The sequence below is a fragment of the Opisthorchis viverrini genome, assembly GCF_000715545.1.
Source record: "Opisthorchis viverrini unplaced genomic scaffold opera_v5_3, whole genome shotgun sequence".
Taxonomy (NCBI): Eukaryota; Metazoa; Platyhelminthes; class Trematoda; order Opisthorchiida; family Opisthorchiidae; genus Opisthorchis; species Opisthorchis viverrini.
In genome coordinates, this window is record NW_008751659.1 from 4,033,776 (window position 1) to 4,052,576 (window position 18,801).

At 45.3% G+C, this 18,801-nt stretch overlaps 2 protein-coding genes across 2 annotated transcripts in view; one reads left to right on the forward strand and one right to left on the reverse strand.

The window, feature by feature from the left end:
• T265_00362 (hypothetical protein) overlaps positions 1-14,240 on the forward strand; it is a gene marked incomplete at both ends in the record, with an annotated part of 52,306 nt that extends 38,066 nt beyond the window's left edge. The window contains 3 exons of the mRNA XM_009164107.1: positions 959-1,114; positions 5,731-5,797; positions 13,486-14,240. Of these exons, the coding sequence (XP_009162371.1) occupies positions 959-1,114; positions 5,731-5,797; positions 13,486-14,045 (783 nt within the window). The remainder of the gene's footprint in view (positions 1-958; positions 1,115-5,730; positions 5,798-13,485) is intronic.
• On the reverse strand, positions 7,027-9,455 carry T265_00361 (hypothetical protein; the record flags this gene model as incomplete). The annotated part of the gene is made up of 2 exons (XM_009164106.1): positions 7,027-7,120; positions 9,295-9,455. 2 exons carry the CDS (start codon positions 9,453-9,455, stop codon positions 7,027-7,029), a joined length of 255 nt encoding a protein of 84 aa, XP_009162370.1.
• Positions 14,241-18,801: the final 4,561 nt, after the last annotated feature.

Sequence of the window (18,801 nt, forward strand, 5' to 3'; positions counted from 1 at the left end):
CGTTTTTCTACCCGAGTTTTGTTAGGTCACTGCCTGAACTTCGTTAAGCTTGTCAGTCAGCTTTATAACTGATTTCTTCTATATGCCTGCCTATAACTTGCAATCTTCAAGGTTTTGGATAATGGAATGCCGATTGGATACACCGCAAAACATTATTTCTTTTCACTAAACATTCAGCTGATGATCGTTCTCTGGGGTCACCTAGTAACACCAGCCTGAGAGGCGTAACTCGATTCAGAATGGACGATGAATGCCAGTAAATGAAAGAAAGCCGTCATGTAGCGACTGTCTCTCAGGGAGGAATATTTCCCTTCCCCGAACCGTGTGGGTCATTTGGCTGTCGTTTGGTACAGGAATTTTCATAATGAACCCGCGGAGATTTCATCAATCTTCCTGAGAATAGGGTGCTCATCATTTTGAGTCTTACCGTATGATTTCTCATCAGGTCGGTGATACTTTTCGACTATAATCAAATGGATTTATCAAACCCATTGACCGGTCCCTCTACGAGATTTGGATATGGGTGTGAATAGTGGTTCATGTGGCAAATAACTTCTACCCTCTCACGACTAGTCGATACGTAGGTACCTGTTCTAGTTGTTGAAATCAATTCTTCGGTTCAGAAATCGATGTGTTGTGGACTATGAAGTTTCGGTACGTTGGCACGTTTGTTACCTATCACCACGAAACAACACGAATCCAGTCATGTCCAAAACTTTATCGTCACCCTTTGTTCATAGCTTTGTAACGGCAATCCACTTGGTAATCAGCAAAAGGTCACTTCAGCAAACAACTGGTGTTAGTGGCCAGTAAACGTATTGAAACTCACCCTCAATAGTGATAAGCAATTTTTGTGACACATGTAAGGAACTTGATCTTGCTTTTTTTCTATGGTGACTCTGGTCGCCCCACATTCGCCCCTTTCTCCTCTTACGTTTGTGCTACCCCGTTTATCTAGGAGGAAGCACTACGAGAATACGATGCGGGCCATCTGTACGGGCTAGAGAAGTTTTGGGCGTTCTTGCATTACAGTCGGCGAAAGGTTAAAGTGGAGGACCGGTTACAGGATTTACTGGATAACAAGTACCGAACCTTACAGGATTTCAGGGTCAATGTGAGTTGCTTCTCTTGCTTTGTACACTATTCTAACCCTCACTTCTGGTTCTGACCAGTCCTTATGCTCTCCGTTGTTTTAGTCCACGTAGCTTGTGTTTTATGATTGTAGAGCTGGTATACACTGACTAGGTTGGTTAGTTTCTCCATCGGAAATAGTTAGCCAAAGGCCGCCGCGTTCCCCAGTAAATTTGACGTGCCGAAATCCCCATTTATCAGTAAAGTAACTTTCTGGACCAAATAAGGCTGTATAGCGAAGCTTACTGCTACAATTGGCCTCCACGGAAGAAACAGATCGTTATTGGTAACCGTCAACCATAGTATTGCATGCCTCGAAACCAATTTTGACGTTTCCGCGTTCACGCATCAAAACCAACTGGATTTCGGAACGAGTGCTCTAGTTAATGCGCGAGACGCTATCGATGCGAATTCGGTTAGACATTTTCTCAATAAGAGGAAAGCGATGAAGCTAGAAAGTCCAGGAGATTGGAATGGTTGGGTCAGTCGCGAGTGCGCGAAAGCTGTTTCAGCTATTCCGTAGAATTAACTAAGGAAACCTTCTAGTGAGAAATTAATTGCGTCCGAATAATCAGTTTTTAAGTTACTGGGCCGAATGCCCTCAATAATAAGTTAGTTGTTTCTCTACGCATCTACCCATCATTCATTCAACGCACTTGATTCCAGTCTAGTTGTGTCAGACTAGATGCCCTCCCATCCGGCTGCTACCCCGGTCGAGCTTCCACCACCATTTTTCAACGGAGCTTTGACGCTTGATGTATCTCTATCGATTTCTTGTATACCACTTCCAATGCTGGATGCCGGATGCTACGCCCGGGTCAGAAGATTTCACTCCGTTTTTTATCCCATGATACATAGTTTGGAGTTTTGCGTAGTAACCGTTTCTGATGTCTACTGTGAACCATAAGTCATCCCATTTGCACCTTAGTTCCAGCCTCCTGATGGATTTTTCATCGATAAAGTCCGGCGGCGCACGAAATCTGAATCAGCGAACCTGGCCTGGTCCAAGGATCTCACGACCCAAGTGATCCGCAGTACATTTGATACATGAACGCTTATTTTTTCACATCATCCCTGGCTACCACGGTACGGTTACCGACTATCATTCTCCGAACTCAACAATGGCTCAGGCACCAGCACCATAGTGATGTCATCAGCTCGGTTGTACACAGCGGAAACGTTCTAGTCTACGGACAAAATGTTTGTTCTTCCATTCTCGTTTCCACTGTTACCCATGCTCCGGAAACAATAATCTTTGACATCTCTGAATATGTTGGCATACATTCACGCAACCCTGGTCCCGCCAGTGTTGTCCAGTTGCTTGCCTTTCCGTTTCCGGTGTGGTGCACTGTGCGGTCTACTGTGTTCGTGATGCTTCCTTTGGCCTTTGCCGCCCAAGCTTAGTGCCGCTTACCCTTTTGTTTCTTTCGTGGTTCGGTTTGGATCACCTTAAAAATTACCGCTATGATTATAATTACTACTTGTGTACATACCCGTGGACTGAGTGAGTTACTTCATACCTTGGTACAAAATCGCTTTCAATGATCTTCATTTTTCGAAAAAATGTTCAGTGGTTTCGCGTTCGTTTTTTTAGCTCACCCAACTTCGAATATTCGTTCAAGCATACGAAACCTGTTGCATTATCTCCGACTCTTCGTCTTGCGTTTACTACTTCGCTTCTGTCCCCTTCCTTCTTACCTTTCAGTCGCTGCTTAGGTTAGCCCATTGTATGGCTTACAGTTAAAAGGCTTTATACAGATGCATCTCCTGCTAGACTTCGTTTATTTTCTTCATTTCAGCGGCTGCGTCCTGATTATTCATTCATTCTTCTCTCTATGGCTCACAGATTTCACACACTGAGTAACACTTCTCCCGTCTCATGTTTCCCATTACAATTTAGTTGGGACACAACGTAACTCTTTCACACTGCTATCGTTACCCCCAGTTTCTCCACTTCCCCTATGCATACCATTTGAGCTTTGTGCATTCTTTATCTTTCTCACCATTACTAACCTTTACTACTATTATTGTTGGAGTGTGGACATTTTCATTTTTCCCGCAATGGTTTCTACTCTGCAATTTCACTGTGTGTTTGTTGTTCTCGTGGGCGTGGGTGTGCATGTGTGTGCATTGTTTAGCCTTAGAATACTTGCGCTATTTTTATTTACGTCCAGTCTCTATGAACACAGGCGCACACAACACTGTCTATGTGACGAAAATGACAATAACCCGGTCTTAGCCATTCCGAATCTACATCATTCGTTTTCTGATTTGCGCGCGTGGGTTGAAAATACACATGGTTGCCGTTCACCTGTTTCTGATGATGATTACTCCTGCCTTTTCCCTGGCTGTCTGTATGTTTCACGCTGTTGCACCCCTGCACGGTGCTAGACGGAAACGTGAATTGCGGCTGGAGGAAGGACTCGTTAGTCGAGCATTTTGAAATGCAAATGAAAGCAAAGAAACATAGGGTGACCCGTTGTTTCTGGAGAAGTTCGTAGGGGTAGAGGAATAAATATACCACGAGGTAGTGCCGAATTTCAGCGGATCGGGGAAAGATTAGGCGTAGAAGGGTAACATGATATCATTGGTTTGATCAACATGGCATGTCTAAACTAACCCTCGGTGCTACGTCTAGACTAACGGCGATGGTTGGTGCTGAGAGGGCCAGACAAATTACCCTTACCTCATTGAATATTGAAGGAGGATTCTTCACCGCATATTCCGGGGTAGGTGAATTTGGTTTTGCACAGCTATACGGCTTTTGACAGGGTGCAATGCTTTTAAGAAAAAAGAGAACTTTTTTGCAGAAGGCAATAGGAGACGATATCCATCCTGAATTATGGAGTACTGAATAGACCAGGTGAACCCTGCTCCATCGTTTCATTCAACGAGAATTTTATTTCTCACCCTCATTACCGGTCTACTGCCACTTCGTCACGCTAGGCAACGAGTGTTTTTGACCTATTTTACTTTTAACTCAGTCCATAGTGCATTTTATGGGAAGAAATACTTGCTTCAGCCGACAGTCCAGTCAGGGTGCATTTTTTAAGAAGACCAGTGCGGTGTCAAGCGAAATCGAGTATGACTGTCGTAGTCTTCAATCCTCTGAACAGCGACGTGATGCGTCCAAGTGTATGCAATCTCAGTAGACTGGAATCATCCCTGCCGCTCTTCGGATTTCCGAACAGTCGTTCAGTGGTTAGGTTGTGCTAGCCGGTGTGATGGGGATGACAACTGAGTGATAAACTCCATGAAATAGGAATCGGTATACGGAAGTCCTCTGGCGATTCGATGGTTGAGTATGCTGCAATCGTTCAGCTGTAGCGCCCTTTCGGTGCCTAGCTGCCATGCCACCCGAAGGAAGCACGAGGGCTGGGATACTGTCAGGTTGCCCAAGCCTAGACAGGGGAAGTCGAGTGGCGGAGGTCGGGTTCGAACCACGGATCTTCCGGTCGGTAAATTCGCGCTCTAACCACTTGAGCTGCAATAAGTGAGTGAATATATTCTTGACTTTGATGTGCCGGAATGTTTCTGCTCTCACCAGGACGGCGAAGAGATACGATTCATACGGTCGGTAATACTGATGACTCATCTTGCAACACTAAAAGCTGTGTTTGTGACACGTGCGGTAGCTCAGTGTACGGTATTTGAGGTGGCCGATTGTGGTGCGCGTTAGACCTGCTTTGGTGTGCATCGTAATTTAAGAGATAAGGTGACAACAGGTCTTCAATGGATCGTTCACATAAAATACTCAGCCAGATAGCGGTTGATGAGTACTTAGACCATATCAGCATGCGTTCCGATTGATTTTTTGGCGAATAGCGTCCTATTGTTTGACGTAATCCCTCTTATCTCTGCAGGTACCCGTGCCTCATATCGGCATCACGTGGGCCAAGCGATCAGTTGTCAGTAGGATGACTTGCGTTGGTCATTTGTACAGACAGTCGCAGGCTAATGAAGCAATCCGAAGACACCCTGCTGGTTTCTTTTCGTTTTCTTCTGAGTTCCTTCATTAATACTCGAGAGTCCTTCGTTTTTATCTTCATGGTTTTATCGGGTAGATGCATGAGCTACCGATCGTCGGTTCCATCCGCCACGCTGCATCGTGTTTGCTGTTTTGTAGACACTTTGTTTCGAAACTGAAAGGTACTTTGTCTGCCGTGTCACGGTACCAAGGACGAGGTTCTAATAGAGATGTAACAAACCAACGCTCCCTGATGTTAACGTCTCATGAGCACCGTCTGGAGATTCGGCGGCTGAGTTCAGTGGAGCGCTGAGAATCAGAGTAACAGCCCCCAAATATCTCTGCGTAGGTGGGACTTTCGGATGCTTGCGGCTGTATGCGCTTTTGCCAACGGCGAAAACAGGAAAATTAGGTGATATGGGGGATCTTCTAGAGAGCACGGCTTTCTGGCTGGGAGAGGACGTACTCTCGAAGGCCCGAAGGTCATCTAAGTACTCAGTAAAGCTTCTGTCATTTCTAGAATCACGGATTTGTGCAGGAAAGGAAATGTGAAAAATGGTCATTCTGCTGTAACACTGAGTGCCCAGCCACCATATCACGCGAAGGAAAACCCATTGCTGAGATACTGCCAGGTGGCCGAACTTAGACGGGAACAGTCGAGGTGTCGGGTTTTTACTCGAGCTACTGACCGTCCTGTCAGTAAGTTCGCGCCTTAACCTTAAGCCTTTTCAATTTCGAAAAGAAAATGATGCGAGGCTTACCAGAATTGGAGCTGTACTACATACTTTAGAACTTGTCAGATGGGAATTTACAAACTGGTATGTATATTGGAATACTGAGTTAAGCCTAGTGCTGTAACGCCTTCGTTAGGAAACGTACCCTCAACTTAGTCGGTTAGCCTCGAACTGTCTACTTAGAGTTTTTCTTCAGCTGCTCCTATGGACCAGTTCAGAAATATTATGAGGCAGCAGTGCGCTAAAGACGGTTACATGGTGACTTTAAGAAGTCTCACTGTTAGTCTGCTGTTCAAGCGGAGGTCAGGACAGTTACGCACTGGAGACGAATTCTCTGAAGAAGCAGCACCAGCGCCAGTGTGATCGACTCCATGTCTTTCAGTATCAACACCGACTGTTGTGTCCTGCAGCAGTTGAGATAATCCAAAGACGTCCAAATACAGACAGAGGGATAATTAGGGCCCTGGAACAACGTGTACGGCTCGAAAGCAGAATCGTAAGGCAGTGACCCAACTTTTGGGTTCTGGCACTGACACAGGGCGAGATGGTCCAAGTGTTTAGAGTGCGATTTTATTGACCGGAAGGTCCGTGGTTCGAACCCAACTTCTGTCTCTCGACTTCCCCTGTCTAGGCTTGGGCAACCTGGCAGTATCCCAGCCCTCGTGCAACCTTCGGGTGGCATGGCATTTGGGCTCCGAAAGGGTGCTACAGCTGAACTGACCCTGACTTAACGCCACTGGGTTTACTGGTCATGTCAAATACCACCTTTTGGATGCCTCGACCCTCTGAATGACTGAGCTACAAAGTCCCTTCGAGGTAGATTATCTCGTTACATGAAGTACATAATCCAACCCGCATAGCAAGTCTCTCGCGGACGACTTGAAGTCTATTAAGCCCTGACAGTACGTCGGAGACAATCATCATCATGGACAGTATGATATCAGTGTTCAACACCGATGCTTTGCTGCCGTACAACCATGATTTATTCGAAAGCCTTATTGTGAAAAGAGTAAAGGTGGATAGGAAAGGAACTCAGTGCTACCTTACTACAATCATCCCGAGGTGCCTACACCTCCAGACACTCATTCAGGCAATTCGGATAGAAACTGACAACACGAACGCCAATTGACATCGATTAGCGGTCATTTCTTTCAGCGTCTCCAACCAGACGCAGAGAGTGCCACTCTGTCCCCATCATGGTAGGCGAGTAGAACCGACAGCACCCAAACGTTTAGTAATCTCTTTCATAGCCCTCTGCCAGGTTGGCCACCTCTCCACTTCCGCCACTCTGAACTGGGCACGGAAAACAGCAGATCCGTTACAACCGGGAGACAATATTGGTCAAAAACCTAGTCTTTTCAAAGGCCATGTTTCTGATACATAAAGTAGTATGGGTCAGACTTCTGTAGTGTAAACTCTGCTCTGAACAGACAAACTGACGTCACGCCCGCGCCATAGATGTCGAAGACCGGTAAAAGCTATCCTGGTCTCCCAGATCCTAGAAGCGATTTCTCCACTCTACGCTGGACCTCAATTATCGGAAAGTGAGAAATAGATGTTGCTCCAAGCGCACCCTCTACACTTAGCAACTCTAGTGTTCGGTCTTCTATTAGTTAGTTCCTTTGCTTGCTGGGTATTCCTGCCTTTTACCGATAATGTTGCAACTGATCCAAACACGCCTTTCAAGTTAAACTGTTGAGACATGTTTAAATTCGCGTGTTTTAAACTGTTGGCCGATACAACTGATAAGTACCTCTGTCCACGCAAACTAAAAACTGCCGACAGTTCCCTCTCCGCATAGTCCCTAGCCAATACGACCTCTTCTCCATTGTGTCCACTCGACGATGCGGTAATACTCTATATGTACTGGGCTTATTTTGAGTAAGCCACTCTCATGCCTCATTGGTGGCCTGTGCTCGAAAACGTTTGACACAGTAACCTGAGAGCAAATAAAGAAGGAAAGCAACTTACAACTATCACGATGGTACTTTTATTTCGTTCCCATTTCGAAAAAACTTTTGGGCAAAAGTCAGTCTGCCAGTTACGCCAATATTCCAAGTGAATAGTAGCTTCCCGTTTCCTACTCTTCCGACCAAGAATCCATGTATAGTTGTATTAGCAGAGGTTTTCAGAATGGATTGTGCTGAGTTCACTAGAAAGCACACACTGACTGATACCGTTAACGGTCAACTGCAGTAATAGCGTAATGGAATGCAAGTCACCCTAATCATACAGGCACGTTTGTCACATGATTATCGAACGGCGACGCAGGTATAAAAATGCGTGCATAGCCAACGCGGTTCACTGTCGGTTGCCTGTTCAGCTCGAATTATATCTGTCTGTCGGTCGAAGCTGTTCATGGCAGTCACGAGAAGAATAAAGGTAACGAGCAAAACTTGTTTTCCATGTTCAGTTGTCAGGCTTCCGCATCACTAATTTATATGAAAACACGGGGTCATATCTGCAATAAAATGTGAGTAAAGTCCTCAATGAGTTGTCAAAGGCGTCACTGGGTGGAAAGAGTTGAATCAGTGCAATTTATGGTATTGCCCCTAGTGATAATCATCACTAGTCAAAGGTTGGAATAGTTTTTTCCGCGTGGTTCCGCTACGGCCTCCAGTCTGAGGCATCGTTGATTCTTACTGATAAATTAGAGATTTGGCTATTTTGTGAACTTCATGTTTGCTACTGTTTTATTTCACCAATGTCAATCAATTGCCCTGAGATTGACGTGCGTAGAATATAACACTGACGACGCACCACTTAGAGGACGGAAGAGTTTTCCAATACAGTTTAATCAAACCAAAGGTAGCGAGTTGCTGAACGGCTTTCCCATCCCTACTGAACTCATCAGCACCTGGAACGAGCGCGTAGTAGATTGGACCTCTTCCACTCTTTTTACTTTTTCACAGATAATTTACATTTGGAGGGCAGTGAAACACCGATGGTCAACACTGATGATGATGATGATGATGATGATGATGATGATGCGGGTGATGAGGTGCTGGCTGAGAACCATTAGATAACGGAGGTTTTTTTTCATCGTGAATTCGAACATACGACACATTCATTCGATTCCATTTGCACGGGACTTCATGTCCGCCTGAATGCTAGCCAATCCGGTCGTGACTAGAAAGCGGATATAAAGTTCGGGATTAACTACTTTCCTGCACTCCAAGCTACCGTACCACGAAATCCGAATGAGTTGGAAGTCTGGATTTGTATTGATGGCCCCAGCGCACGCCATGCGAAACAACTGCCCACCGCTACGCAGATTATGGCTAGTCAAAACTGCACAAGTTATATTTGCATCCCTGCTATTGCTCGGCACGTAGTTGTCTTGTCTTGTAGGAGAGCCTTGTGGTCTGTCGGCTATTAGGAGCTTTCGGTGAGCCAGTCTGATGGGGTCGCACGCGTTTGCACATGTTACAATTCAAAGGCTACCATCGTTCATTGTCATACTTCACCGTGCCTGCACTCGGTGGTAGTCTGGTGGCTGTTAGCTCGTCTTCACGCTCAAACATGTTAGCTTGCCGGTACCGTATCACTAGCACTTGTGTCATGTTCCTATCAGCGCGATTGCGGCCAGACTGCTGTTTGAAGTTTTCCTTATTTAACCCCATTTTATAAGTCGTTCTTACCCTGACTCGGCGAAGGGCGAGGCATTCTCTATTGTCTGTCATGGACAGTTAGGAGGACGGTGGTTTGTACCTCCGATATTCCATACTTTTACAAACGAAGTCATTCGTTTGATCAACTGTCACATCTCACCAAAAAACCCTGTCCCCGCCAAACCCCGATAGGAGGGTCCGAGGTAGCATAGAGATTGGGGAATAAATTCTTGAATGGAGTACCCGTAGTCTGAATTCATTCCGGACTTTCCGACTGCTCCTATGTGAGCGTGAGCAGATTGCCGATATCTCGGCCCTCGTACTCCCTTCGGTTTGCGTGACGGCTGTGCGGTTTGCGCTTGCTGTCTGAATGGCATATAGAATATAAATAAATCGTTCAGTGCTTAATTGCCATGCCACCAGAAGGGAGCACGATGGCCATTGTACTGCCAGGTTGTCCAAGCCTAGACAGGGGAAGCCGAGAGGCAGAGGTCGGGTTCGAACCGCGGACTTTCCGGTCAGTAAATTCGCGCTCTAACCACTGAGCCATCTCGCCCAACATATCACATGTAAGCGTCAGATACAGGTAATTATTATTAACCAGGTTTTGCCCCTTAGTTTCTGTGACTTTCAACATAGGAAAGAACCATACTGAGGACCAGTATGTTTGGGAAGATCTTAGTCAGTGAACCTTTTCCAGCCACGGCATTGTATCTGCGAAAAAACCTGGTAAATTACAGTCTTGAGCGTATCCCGTTAGGAAATGGAGTCTGCCTGACAGCTTTGGGAATGTTTACACTTTATATGGGCCGAAATCAGACTTTGGGCGATTGCTTCTGATATATCTGAGACTTTACACAGGAGGTAGCTGCTCGGAACAGCCCAAGTGGCGAAGACTCAGTTGTGGACTCAATTTTAATTTACTCGCGTTGTCTTCTTGGCTGAAATCGTGTTTTGCTGCACAATGTTGATCACTTGAGACCTCAAACGGAAAACGGCATTCGCCACTGGAGTCAAAGTTCAATCGTAATGTGCGACGAACTTGCCTAGGGAAGTGTAGTCCCCGCGATATATCGGGCCAGTTCATCCAATCACACTAACCAGCCGTATGTAGGCTGTTAATGGTCGACCAAGGGTACCAGGTGGTCCCAGGATCGCCTGCGCTCTCCACACATGCCGCCCAGGCGGGTTTAGTTTACCTACGACTGACGACCAAATCTTGTTTTGGATTTGTTCAGACACAGGACAGAGTTATTATGAAGCCTACGTATTTCAACCTTGGCTGAAAAACTGGCAATCGCTAAGGCTCTTGTCTTTGTACTGGTGTAGTACTTGTTTGCTGATTGACTCGACCGACGGCGACTGATCGACTGTCTTGTTAATCGTCCTCTTATGTATTTTTCATGGTGAACTGAGCAATAACACGTACTTGGGTTTTTAGGGNTCTTGTTAATCGTCCTCTTATGTATTTTTCATGGTGAACTGAGCAATAACACGTACTTGTGATTGGAGGGAAATATCGTTGGCAGTGTTGCAGATTTGGGAACGTTGTAGTGAAGTCACACAGATATACTGCCATTGTTGGCGAAGTTTGAGTATCCTTGGCCAGGTTCGACTCAATATCTTTTTCATACGATTGTCAGAAAATAGACGTTACTTTTTTTCTGTCTTACTAAATTGTTGCCTCCTATTTTGTGTTCTGCGAGCGCAACCGGACGCGTTACCTTTAGCTTGTGATCAGAGACGCAAAGCAAAATATCGCAAAAAGCAAGTCTGCTTGCTTTCTGTGTGCGGAAACAAAATGGCGTAATCGATACGAGAACTATTTTGTTGCTGGTTTAGAAACGTACTATATTGGATAACTGTGATGTCACCAGACAAACAAGTGCTGCATGCAAACCTTCCCTTCTGTGGGTGATAGACACGAATGGTGCTACTATGATGATTTGTGCTGAGACATTTGTAACCGAACTACTAAGCTCAGCAAACAGACCGCGGATCACATGTGCAATCTGAGCCACCAGCATTCACCCTAATAGCGTAAAACTGATACTCTGTGTAACTTGTTTTATTTGCTGCTGGAATAAGCCGATGATCATTGCGTGCCATCGATGCAGCACAAAGTCAATGGCTCCTCATCTTTCGGATGACAAGTATTCCCCAAAAGAAAACCGGAAAGCACAGATTTTTTTGGAAGACAATGGATGGGCGCAGATCGTAGTAGCGGTGCTGATCAATGTGACTGGATCTCCGAGCTCAACCCGTACTATCTGCAGAAGGTCAAGCGACACCTAATTGGAGGGCATTACCATGTTTATCATAACTAAGCAGTTGGGACATAGAAGGTGGTATAACCCAACGGTGACTTTACGGTCTGCTAAAGATCCATTAGGCAGGTGCCTCTGTGGGACCGGTGATGGACGGTCCCACCAACTAGCTGGATTTTTGGTGGATGTTCTTAAACCCCTTACCAGAAAACTAATCACTTATATTAAGAATACGATATTACCGATGAAGTTGCTAGAATTTCCTGTGCACATCGCTGCTCTGCTTCACAACGGCGCACTGATGATTTCATCTCGATGGAACGTTTGCAATACGACGGCGAAGCACAACGAACAATTTGACCACCAGCTGAACAACCTGAGCTACCATCATTATCTTTTGTATCAAACAGATCTTGCTGATGGGTTCGCCAGCCTGGTAACGTACTCAATTGGCTTGACAACTTTTGTATCAAAAAACGAAACTCTGCCAAGCTAGAAATCCGCCTATTTTTACCAGATCTTTCTGAATAGATGGTTTCTTAACTGTCCACAAACTTATCTCTCTTCACTTCAGACCGTGTGTGTTAGGTGCCTTCCTCAGACATGATCTCAAATGAAAAAGTCCTTTGCGGTGGCACGACGAGAAAGCGCGCAGTAACCCGGGTTAGAACGACCGACTGAAATACATAATGCCCATGTTTTGGTACAATTCAGTGCCCATAGTTTTGTCCGCAGGCCGGCCGTTCCAAATAGACCAACTTCACGTCGATTGGACGGTTGTGTCACGTGCCACGGACCAAACGAAGGCATAGCCTGACTGGTCAGATTGTCAGCAAATCAGAATCGAGCGCCTATACTTAGGTGCTTCTCGTCCGTCCACAAAGATTCCAGTGTGACCTTGTGGAGCGTTTCATGATAAGCCCATACGTACAAATGTACTGTTTTCCCTTGTTCCCAATCAAAGGTTGCCTCAAGCTACCGTGCATTTTGTTATACCGTAGTGGAAGGCCCGACATATAAGTTGAAATACCGTCTACAAAACAATAGGTTTGGAATTAAAAGTCGTCTGGCGCGGCAAAGCCAAAGAGGGCCTTCGCTGAAGTGACCGACCAGATATAGGCTCAACCCCCGTGGAAAAGCTGCGCACTAATTGTGAACAGCTGGTGTATTTTTTGGTGGTAATGTGGGTCATCATGTTTGTTTCCAATCGGATGTCAGTCACACACCAACTATTCGGCTTCACATTATCGGATGCTAGTACACCGTAGTTCGTCTGGACTGCATCGCTGCTTGTTTGCGCCTGTGCTCGTTTCACTCCAGACTTACATATGCCAAGGCGCCCGTTCGTTCGAAAATGACTGTATTTCCAATTATTTTGTACATTTCATCGTACCAGCTATCTTCGAAAGATACTAACAAGTGTTATTTCGTTTTGTCGTTCGAGATCACTCAGCCTTTACGTCTATTTGCAAGTTGCCGACCGTCGATCGATCCTAAGGACCATCGACATTTTTCGTGACACGTGCGTCCATGATTATAAACAAGCCACGCCCGATGGCAGTTTCACACCGGTTATTCATGATTGGCTTAAACAGATTTCGGAGTTAATACCTGTCGTGAGTCGAAAGAAAGCATACCTAATGACCACCGAGGCCAATTGACTGTGGGGTTTTTATCAGGTGTCAAAAAACGACAAATGCCTGGATTTAGAGCTACGTTATTTCAGCATATCTGATTGGGTTGAATGTTTAAACCGTCTATTTGTTTTGTTTCAGCTCCAGCTGCGTTGATAATGGAACTCGAACACCTCGTTCAATCCATATCACAGGCTGTCAGTGCCTGGGCGAAAGAACTGAGCCACTTGGGGATAGCCTGTGAACGGTGCAAACGCGTACAAAAAGAAATGGCGCGCCTTAGTTCCGGTGATTTTGTAGTCTTGGAATCGCTACCTACTCCTCTATTATCCAACTCGCTCAAAATCGCACTTGGTTGTGCGCAAGAAAACTGTTTCGATACCTTAGATCAGCTTAAATGCTCTGTTCTGAATGTTCTTGATCGTCTGAACTCCCTCAGATCTTGTCTCATACGCTGTATCTCACCCACCGCCTGCAACCCGAATGACCTTATTGAACTTCTGCAAGCGCTGACGGACTTCCAATCAGCTGTTGTTGATGAGTATGACTCAGCTCAGCTGTATCAATGTGACACAGTCATGTCCTTCGGTTTGAAGTGTTCCCAACTTTACCCTACTTTCGATCCTTCAGTTTCCCTCGTTCATAGAATTTGGAACGAAGAAATCCTCGACAAATTGTATGTACTCGGTAATCGTTCCTAGTATTGGTTTATGGTTTTGTTCTCATCTGAATTTGTGCATCCTCGTTGCTTTCGGTTTATGGACTGCAGATTTTTACTTATGCAGTATTATCCAATCGGCATCATTTCCCATTCATTTTCATAATTTCATTTCATACTACTTGCATTCTGTACAGGATATTTCGTTATTTCTATATACAACGTTCAGAGTCTGAAGACTTCGTATAACAGAGCAAATGTGAAAACAAGTTCCTGCTTCCGGTCGTGAGTAAGCGCACTTTGACTATACCATACAAGCACTTGGCAAAATGCACACGATTGGCGGTTGGTTTTACCGGGAAACTATAGTTAAATCTCTCAAAGAGGGTTATCCACAAAGTAGAAGTAGGGGCACCATCCACAAGGTTGTCGAAAACTCTTCGACAACCCACGACCGGTTTTACTCCTGTTGGGGCTCATAAGGTGAGCGCCGTCTCAGCGTTCCCGTCAACCTTATGTTCTACTTTAACCCAAATTTTAGGCAGTCGCCAAACACCAGGTTGCTTTTAACGCAGGAGACTCAACTGAACTGCAGCAAACATATCATTGATAGCACATATGGTCCCCAATCGAGTCCCCAATTATGAATGATTTGTAGGTCAACCTAAGCCTCACGCACCAGTCTTGTCGGCTGTAAAATTGGTTTATCCCATTTCACGTCACATCCACCGCCTTGTGTAAGAGCCGTGTTTCCGGGGCTAGCAATATTCAAATTGACGTATTGCAATGTTTACAAAAGTCAACGATTTCACTGACGGACCAGCGCAAAGGGCGAACTGCTGATCCGCAACTGCACCACGATGTCCACTTCGTTCAAATGACTGACTTTGCTATCCGAAGAAACAACATGTTTCGCTTCTCGCAATCATCCGTGCATTGGATAGCTGTGATTTTGCATCTGACCAATAGGTTTGTTGTCACCCGCGTTACAGCGTGATTACGCATCAGTCGGCTCAATCCATTTGCGCATACCCTAAAAGTGAGTTATTTAAACTGTAAGTACATGAAGTTTAGAACACATTATAAAGTTCTGTTACACTGGCCCCAGTATGAGTCGAAAAAAATGGTTGGTCATCTGAACACTTCAATATGGATAACTAGTATTTCTAGAGGGACCTGGTTCCAAACACCTCGTGGCACTGTCTTTTGAACAGGAATACCGTTCACGGTGAGGATTGGGAGGTTACCGAATTTATCTTGATGGCACCCACCTAGATTCGCCACATTTAGTCATATGAATGGATAGACAATGCTCTTCAGATCGCTTCACGAGTCTGTTCTCGTCTCGTTATGTGTTTGAATATACTTCGAGGCTGCAACCGCTAGAACCAACAGCATCGTTGACATACATTGGATGAGGGAATCAGGAATATGCTCCCAGCTGACGTATGGAGAAAAGCAGGGAACACCGTAGTTCTCAGGAGCACACCGTTGCCATTGAGTTCTCGACCACCCAGGAACGCCATTTATTTCGGTATCTGAAGCAGTCTGGATCAACCTTCTGCAAATAGTTACGGCAGCCAACCTCGGCGAATACTGCTGTATACTCCGAAAACACCATTCATCCAGTAACTGAGTAGACCGGATACGCAACGCCATCCAGCGTGGACGATGACTGTTGATAGGCGAACTGGCGTGTTTCTAGCGAATAAGTTCATTTACATTCCCTTTCGATCACTTTTAGGCACGAGCTTTTGGTCGAAACTTGGTGGCCGTGGTGACGATCCTTGCTATTCTCCATGTATCGGCAATTTTTCCAGCAGGGAAATATTGGTTGCAAAGCTTCAGAGATGATGCCAGCGCATTATTTGAGCAGCACGGGTCAGAAAAGGTCAGAAGCACTAGATCTTCCAAACCTAATTTGACTTACCTGTAGGCTACATTCCCTGCCACCCTGTACGTATGATTGCATGTGATAGGCACCAAACGTAGTGGATGGGTTGGAGACACTAAGAAGCCCACGACTGAATTGTTAAGGTCAGTGTATTCCAAGACGTGCTAGGATTCAGCCAAGACTTTTGTGAAAACCAAAAGTGTATTTCAAGGAAATTATGTAGTCCAATCGCTGTCACACACCGATGCCCGTTTCATCGAAGAATTTTGGTAAGGTTGGATTAAAGAAGCCAAGTCATGCAGGTTTTCTTCGCTTCGATTCTCTATCAACAGAATTTCCTTGTTCTGGTGTTAGACTGTCAGGAACTGCACTAAAAATCACGGTGATTGTATGATGTCTTCGCGGGATATACGGCTAACACCACCACCACCACACTTGAGGTTCATTATGGGGTTGTGAGTTGGACTCATCCCCTAAATGTGAAGAACCCTGTAGGGGCTTCGGTTTGAGTTTCATTAAAAGTGCCGGTAGGGTAGTTGCTTGCTCTTGCCACCGCTACAGCAATCATACACATTGTGCAATTTGGTGACAGTATGCACGAGTAGGGTTACTTGGATTACGTACCTCCCAATTGACAACTTTAGCTCCCATATTAATTGCTTTTTGTCTGGGCTTAATAACCCAGCCTTCCAAGCAGAGCCACACTGGGAACCGTTTTGATCCTACATTGGGTCGATTTCAGTGATCGATTCCGCAGAGTTAACCCACACAGAAATATTGTGCTATATACATGATAAGAAATCAAGGTGAGAAAATGTCTCGTATGTTAGTAAGGTACATTAAGATTATATATATATNTCCCTAAAATGCCCCGTTCTGGAGCATTCAGTAAGTCAGTGCGTGTGGGGATGGAAAGCTTCTGATTTTGTGTACCAGGCCGAAAAACTAGCGTAGGTGGAATGGTGGTGAAATTGCACGCATGAAACGTTCGCGGAGTTGTTTGGTGCACCGTATAACCAAGTATTGGCACCGGTTGCGACGATCAGTCGTCGATACATCTGATTAGAATTGCCGCTCTGTAAACCACGGTAGGCAGACATGTCAAAGTGACGGTATAAACATGAGATGAGTAACCTGTCGATTCACTACCATTACTGCAGTAAATACCAGCTAGTCATCATTCGCACCCAGCGGGGGCTGCTGTCCTTACACTTCTTTATTTTGCGGAGAGAGAAGTTACGAAAATCTGTCCCGTCTTTCCAAACAGGTGTTTAAATGATCAGCATAAATAAATGAACTGTTTTGAACACCGATTGCTTTGCTCGGTTAGTGAACAGGTTTTATTCTCGGAACTTAAGCCCATTCTCCTTTAAGTTTGTCTCTCAGACGGCTATAAGCAATGACGTCGAGCTGGGACCTGCGAGATCTTGCGTCCCTCGGACAGCAACACAAGTTGCATAAGTTTCCCTCGTCTCCTCACCCGTAGCGTACTGCTTCAGTTGTTGTGATGGCACTATGCACACACTGATCCCATTCACCTCCTATCTGCCGAAGGGCAGAATAGAATCTGCCAAACTCAGCGAACAGACTAATGGCCAGAATGAACGATAGTCATCCTATTTTGGAGGTGTAAGCTCGAAAGAAACCAATTTTGGTTCTTCTCTTGGTAATCTCCCTAGGGCAGAAGCTTTGTAACTTTTGACATTTTCAACCATGTTTTAAAATTTCGCTGTAGAACGATGACTGTGTACCCATCTGCTGAACAACTTTGTTTTATCTCGCATGAATCCATTGAAAACGTGTAGTAGCGTTTAAGTAACATCCAGATCATCGTCTTCATTATTAATTATTCATTCATTGTTCAAAGTGGGCGTGTGGAAAGCACATCTCTAAGACTTGCAAGCCCAGCCCGAGCGGTGGGCTTTATCCCCTTTGTAATGTACTACTCATAAGGTTGTTGAAAATCCGTCGACAGCCCAGTACCGGTTTCGCCCTTTTTGGGGCTCATTAGGTAAGCGCAGTACCCGGATTTCCGTCAGTCTTATGTTCTACTTGAAGCCAAATTGAACGAAACTAGTGAGCACACACTCATTTGCAAACTAATTTGGTTTTTCGAGGGACTCACCTGGAACTCAGCTGAATCTCTCGTTTGTGCTGTTTTCAGATAACTGAATGTGCTGCACCAGGCCGCCTCATGTTTCAGTCGCTACGGTATTCGAGATATCGCGATACATGTGTGTTCGCAAAGCACTACTCACAAGGTTGCTGAAAATCCACTGACAGTCCACTACCGGTTTCGCCCTTTTTGGGGCTCATTAGGTAAGCGCAGTACCCGGATTTCCGTCAGTCTTATGTTCTACTTGAAGCCAAATTGAACGAAACTAGTGAGCACACACTCATTTGCAAACTGATTTGGTTTTTTATCCCCTTTGTTTCAGACTGTTTCCGTTGATTACTTACCTATAGACAAGTCCTAGTTCTGAGTACCAATTCGATATATGGTGCCAGCTGCCGATTGGTGCAAAAGATATATTCATGGAATCCGTCACAGTATCGCCAGTCATCCGTCGCCCATATCGACTTCCATTTTTTCACCCACCACGTCTAATATTCCATTTTTTCGTGATCCTACCAACAGCAACGCTTGTTTGGTTTGTGGTCTTATCTTCAACTTTGACACTTCTAGCCAATGAGTGACAACAACCTTCGTTCCGCAAGCCTGCGAAAAGTTTGCGGATATGCCCATAACGCAACAGACATGACAGCTTCGTGTGATACCCCATCAGAGGCGATAGCGCAGACGGGTGTGAACGCAAACGGTCAGAATAATCACGCAATGCTGCCTTACGCAGCTACGAAAACTGATCGGAATGATTGCGAAAGGCACTGAAGTCGGCCTCCTCCT